Below are 6,248 nucleotides of genomic sequence, written 5' to 3'. Positions count from 1 at the left end.
TGCAATGAACGGCCTTGCATGTTTCACATTCTTGCTTGTTTGCTTGGCATACCTTTCTGTAAGAGTGCCTGCAGGGTCTGTTCTAGCAGCAAGAGGTCAGTGACAGTGTAGCCCTAGGCAGAGCCCAGTGAAGATGCTGCCCTGTCCTTGGGCCGGGGGGACCCCCAGACTTATGGGCAGGCCCTGCTAAGTCCTGTGCCTCTGTCTGCAGCTGGTGGTTCACGTGGGGGTGTCAGGCATGGCGACCACAGTCACACTGGAGAAGTGTGGCCACAACAAGGGCTACAGGGGCCTGGACAACTGCCGCTTCTGCCCTGGCTCCCAGTGCTGTGTGGAGGATGGACCCGAGAGCATCGAGTCCATCATTGACATGGATGCCGTGTGCAAGAGAGTGACTACGCTGGGCCTGGACGTGTCAGTCACCATCTCCCAGGATGCCGGCAGGTGGGGGTTCTGTGGGGGTTCCTCCCCCGCCAGCTGAGTCTGGTGTGTCGGCTCTGGCCTCCGTGGGCAGGGTGCTTGGCATGTGTGAGTTAAGAACGTGCAGGCAGCAGGTGCTGCTGGTTCTGTCCCTGGAACTCCATGGGTGCCCCTGGGCCACCGTCCAGTCCTACCCCCTCATGGTTCCCCAGGCCCTGGCATTGCCTGCCTGGACGCTGCTCCAGCCACCTCCCCGTCCTCCACCCCACTGCCTGCACCCCGACCCAAGTGGTTGGTTTTTGTATTCATCTCCTGGGGCTGCCATAACCCATACCCATCCTGGGTGGCTTAACAAGGAACGCATTATCTGCCGGCTCTAGCGGCTGGAAGTCTCCGATCAAGGTGTCTGCAGGGCAGCTTCCTTCTGGAGGCTCTGAGGGCGGGTCTGCCCAGTCCTCTCTCCTGCGTCAGTGGCTCTGGCAGTCCTCACCTGTTTCTGCTCCTGTCTCTGTATCACCTTTTTCTCTTTCTGTGTGTGTTCACCTGGCCTCCTTTTTTTTGAGTCAGTCTCACTCTGCTGTCCAGACTGCAGTTAGTGGCATGCTTATGGTCACAGCAGCCTTGACCTGCTGGGTTCTGGCAATCCTTTCACCTCTGCCTTCTGAGTAGCTGGAACTACTAGTGTGTGCCACCATGCCTGGCTAGGTTTTTGATTTATTGTAGAGATGAGGGCTTGCCATGTTGCCCAGGCTGGACTCAGGCAATCTTCTTGCCTCCACCTCCCAAAGTACTGGGACTACAGGCCTGCACCACCATGCTCAGCCAGTTTTCCATTTTTTGTCGAGATGGGGATCACTGTGTAGCTCAGGCTGATCATGATCTCCTGGGCTTGAGTGATCCTCCCACCTCGACCTCCCAAAGCACTGGAAATTTATAGGCATGAACCACCAGGCCCAGCTTCCACCAGTGTCTTTTTAAAACCAATTTTCGGCCAGGTGTGGTTGCTCATGTCTGTCATCCTAGCACTTTGGGAGGCCGAGACAAGAGGATCACTGGAGCCCGGGAGTTTGAGATCAGCCTGGGCAACATAGTGAGACCTTGTCTCTACAAAAATGCAAAAGTTAGCCTTGCATGATGGTGTGCACCTGTCGTCTCCGCTGCTTGGGAGGCTGAGGTGGAAGGCTCTCCTGAGTTCGGGAGGTTGAGGCTGCGGTGATGGAGCCACTGCACTCCAGCCTGGGCCACAAAGTGAGACCCTGACTCAGAAACCCCGAATTTTTAATCACACAGCTATCCTTGTGGGGGATTCTCTTGCCCTGCCTCCCCACAGTGGCTCCTCTGGTAAGTCAGAGACGTGAGCCATGGACCTCCTTTGGACCCACATGCTGCCGTGCCTGCCCAGGTCCTGGGCATGCCGGCGTGGGGCTTTGTCTTGTTTGACTTTGCTCTCACATGGATGGGTCGCGTGGTGTGCATCTTTCCGAGAATTCCCTTCCTTGGCTTTTGCTGGTGGGCACACAGTGTGCCTCTTGGCGGGTCCTCCGGTCTTTTTCTCGCCGTGCCCCGTTCCTCATCCATGGCTTCATCGTGTTCTCTGGTGTGGGTGAGCCAGGGCTTGCTGAGCCACCCCCTCTTGTGGACACATAGGGTGCTTTCTGCTTTTTTGCATAAGGATGTAGCCAAGAGCATTCTTGCTTGTGCTTTCTTCTGCCCTTGTGCAGAGCATTCCTGAGGGTGGGTTCTAAAAACTGAAAATGGGCAGTTCTACTTTTGCCAGCCTGCCAGACGGCCTTGCCCCGGGGGCAGCCGGCTGACATTCCCACAGCAACACATTCCTCTGCCCATTTCCCCACGTGTGCAGCGGCGCCGAAAGTTATGTGACTTTTTTTTCCCGGTAGGAGTCTCACTCTGCCACCCAGGCTGGAGTGCAGTGGCATGCTCACAGCTGCCACAGCCTTGTCCTGTGGGGCTCAGGCAATTCTTCTGCCTCAGCCTTCCAAGTGGCTGAAACTATAGGTGTGCGCCACCACACTGAGCTGATTTTTTGATTTATTGTGGAGACGAGGTCTCACCAAGTTGCCCAGGCTGGTCTCGAACCCCTGGGCTCAGGTCATCTTCTCGCCTCCACCTCCCAGAGTGTTGGGATTACAGGCATAAGCCACCACCCAGAGTCTTTGTTTTGTGGAGCCTGGGTCTCCTCCTGTTGCCCAGGCTGGAGTGCAGTGGCACCATCACAGCTAAGGTCTGTCCTGACTGGCCAACTCCTGGGCTTGGCAGTCGTCCTGCGTCAGCCTCCCGAGTAGCTGGGACCACAGGCAGCACCGCCACGCCCAGCAGCTCTGTGCTTTTGGCCAAGCCAGGGAGGGGGGCAGCAGTGTTCCTTCCAAAGGGTCTCTGGGAGGCCGGAGGTCTCCCCTGGGGTTTGGATGGAGGCTGTGCTGCTGGTCTTGTGTGGATGCGCTAACCCTGTCTCGCCTTTCTCCTGCCCCACGCCCTGGCTTAGGTATCTCTGTGACTTCACCTACTACACGTCTCTGTACCAGAGCCACGGCCGGTCCGCCTTCGTCCACGTGCCCCCGCTGGGCAAGCCGTACAACGCGGACCAGCTGGGCAGGGCGCTCAGGGCCATCATCGAGGAGATGTTAGACCTCCTGGAGCAGGCAGAAGGCGGCCTCGCCTACTGTCACAAACACTGAGGCCTGTTGGGGCTCCTGGGGCCTCCGGCCACCGGGACCTCGGGCCTGCAGGCTGCTCAGGACAGCCTGGCGGCCGGGGGTCGGACTGCAACGCCGAGACTGCTCTTCCTCTGGCTCCTCGGAAACGCCTGTCGACTTGGAGGGCGTGGCGTCTCTGCCTCCCCTTGCGCTGGGGGACACAGCTGTTGTGGCCGGGGCGGCCGGCCAGCAGGTCCACACCTCCCCGTGGCATCTTGGCCCGGCAGAGCTGTGCTCTGTGGGTCCCAGCCGGGACCCCCGCTGACCTCTTCCCAGTCTGGGGTGGAGACCACCGGAGCCCACTTGGCGCCTGTGGCGGGCTCCTTCCCCATGTCAGAGCCGTGAGCCATGGCAGTGAGTGCCCCATGGGCCTGGGCCCTCCAGAAAGGCTGCCCTGGGGGAGGACGTGACTTTCTTCCCCGCCCTGTCTTTCTTTTTCTCTTTTTAAAATGAATAGTGCTAGTTTGTGCACAGAGTAATTTATATCCCTTTGGCTAAAATGCGGGCCTTTTAGCCAACAACCAGTATCTGTTCTTGTTCCTGGGGCACGGCCCTTTTGCTCCTGCCCTGAAGACTGGATTTAAGACGCTATGTCCTTGTTTGGGGCCAACCGTGGGGCCCCGTGCTCAGGCTCAAGCCACTGCCCGGGTGCAGCCAGCCATGGCGGCCTCTGTCCGCTCAACATCAGGCTATGAGCTGTCCCTGCGGAGACCGGGCCCACTCGTGGGAAAGTGACTTTCCTCTGCTTTTGACTTTTCTTCCCAGTATGTGAAACTTGATAGCAGCCGAGGCCCTGCCTGACATTTGGCCTGGATCTTCCAGGTTTCGGTGCTGGGGACGAGTCATCACTAACACTGAAGCCTATGACACCTTGTCTAGAGTCTCTCTGGAGTGCAGTGGCATGATCCGAGCTCACTGCAGCCTCAGCCTCCTGGGCTCAAATGATCCTCCCACCTCAGTCTCCTGCGTAGCTGGGACTTCAGGTGTCACCACGTCTGGCTAGTTTTATTTTGGTAGAGATGGGGTCTTGCTATGTTGCCCAGGCTGTTCTTGAACTCCCAGCCTCAGTGACCCTCCTGCCTTGCCCTCCCGAAGTGTTGGGATGACAGGTGTGAGCCACCGCAGCCGACTGGGATGAGTTTCTTGATCCCCTTATTAAGGGGGGCTTACTGAGCTGAGGGTGGGGAACAGCCACGGGGTTTCCTGTGGGTGGCTTTTGGACACTCGCCTGGGACTCGGGAGTGACCTTTCTCCTGTTTTATTTTTAAACAGGATTTATCGAGAGGTCAGAAAAGTTCCCACTGTGAAGGGGACCCGAGGGGCCTGCCGGGAGTGAACTTTCGTCTCACTTCCTGCAACTCTGAACTTGGCGTGTGGGGAGGAGGGGCCGTGCCTCAGGAGGTGGCTGAAGGCCGATTGCGATGCTGTGAAGCAGGGTGGGGGCACAATGGAGAAGCAAGCAGAACAAACACGCATCTGGAGACACGCTTCTCTCTCTCGGCGGAAATGTGGTTTTGCTGTGTCCCCATGTGTGACCCAGCTGGAGCCTGGTCCCGCACCAGACCCTGCTGGGGTCTCCACACCCTCTGGCTCTTTTCAGACCGCGAGATTTTTGCTTTGCTTTGTTTTCTTTGTCAAATCCTCGCCTCCCTCCCAGTGCCTTGGTGGTTTCTGCCCCGGCAACTGTGAGCTGGGTAGAGAGGTTTCCGGGAAACATGTTTTCTGAAACCTGGGCCTTCTCTAGAGGGGAGGAGTTGCCGGGGGGTGAGTTGGGTGGGTGCCCGGCCCGGCCCAAGGCATGGGCTGTGGCCAGCAGGTGGGCATGATCCAGACCCAGCTTTTCCCTCTGCACCAGCCCAAATTTTGCTGCTGAAACGCCCTCTCCATGCTCTGGGTCTGGAGGTCGGAGTGGAGGACATCACCACACCTGCGGCCACTTCTGGGGATGGACAGTGCTGCTCTTTTGAGTGTGGGGAGCAGCTCATGACTCAGGGGCCCCCAGAGGTCTTGCTCAGGGCTGCTCCATGCTCCCTAGGGCTCCGTTCCCCACAGCTCCGATCCGAGGGAGATGCGGGCAAACGAGACAGGAGGGTGGGGACAGGAAGTGAGCCGGGTGGGGGCTCACGGCCCCGCCCTGTGGGCTGCCTCTTTGTCTTTCTGTCCTCACTTTGCCTGTGTTGAAAGCACCGAGTGGCAGAGAGCTCCTTGGAGATACGTGTTGTCTTCTCGTTATCGAGTGTGTGTGTGTGTGTGTGTGTGTGATCTTTGAGTTTAGCATGTCCTTGTTGAGCCGAGCCAGAATTCTGTCCTCCTCCATAATGTACAACATTTGGCTCATTTTTGTTTTCTTTCTTTTTTTTTGAGTTGGAGTCTCACTCCGTCACCCAGACTGGAGTGCAGTGGCCGCTCCCGGCCACCGCAGCCTCGACCTGCTGGGCTCCGGCGATCCTTCTGCCTCAGCCTTCCAAGTAGCTGGAACTACAGGCGCCAGCTACCACGCCCGGCTAGTTTTTTGATTTATTGTAGAGATGAGGTCTCGCCAAGTGGCCCAGGCGGGTCTCGAACCCGTGGGCTCAGCCATCCACTCGTCTTGGCCTCCCAAAGTGCTGGGATTGCAGGCTGAGCCACTGAGCCCAGCCCATTTTCGTTTTCTTCCTGCCAATTCTTTTTGGAGTCAGGGTCTGAGTCTGTCAACCAGGCTGGAGTACAGTGGCATGGTCCTAGCGCACTGCAGTCTTTGGCTCCTGAGTTCAAATGATCCTCCTGCCTCAGCCTCCCAAGTAGGTGGGACTACGGGTGACACCATGCCAGCTAATTTTTAAAACAGGGAGTCTTGCTATGTTGCCCAGTCTTGTCATGAACTCCTGGCTGGAAGCAGTCTTCCTGCCTCAGCCTTCCAAAGTGCTGTTGACTTTTAAACATCCTTTTCTCTTGGTGGAACTCATCTGCACACTCCATGATGTGTTTGCCTTCGGTGGGTCTCTGCTCCAAATGTCCAAGCGAGAGAAGGGAGGACCAGGTCCCCTTCCCTCTCCCTCTCATTTCAGAGCTGGGTGGCACAGGCTGCAGAGGATGGGTCGGTGCAGGGGGTGGGGCTTGGCTGGCACGGGGGGC

General features: G+C 57.8%; 1 protein-coding gene across 1 annotated transcript; it reads left to right on the top strand.

The window, feature by feature from the left end:
• The first annotated feature begins 214 nt into the window (after positions 1-214).
• On the top strand, positions 215-3,403 carry PGPEP1 (pyroglutamyl-peptidase I). Its single transcript, XM_008069233.2, has 2 exons — positions 215-444; positions 2,924-3,403. The coding sequence occupies exons 1-2, from the start codon at positions 239-241 to the stop codon at positions 3,114-3,116; spliced, it is 399 nt and encodes a 132-aa protein (XP_008067424.1). The 5' UTR covers positions 215-238; the 3' UTR covers positions 3,117-3,403.
• The last annotated feature ends 2,845 nt before the right edge of the window (positions 3,404-6,248 follow it).

Source organism: Carlito syrichta, unplaced genomic scaffold (assembly GCF_000164805.1).
Source record: "Carlito syrichta isolate Samal-C Ts95f unplaced genomic scaffold, Tarsius_syrichta-2.0.1 Scaffold311869, whole genome shotgun sequence".
In the NCBI taxonomy this organism is placed as follows: Eukaryota; Metazoa; Chordata; class Mammalia; order Primates; family Tarsiidae; genus Carlito; species Carlito syrichta.
This window is presented reverse-complemented; position numbering and strand designations above follow the sequence as displayed.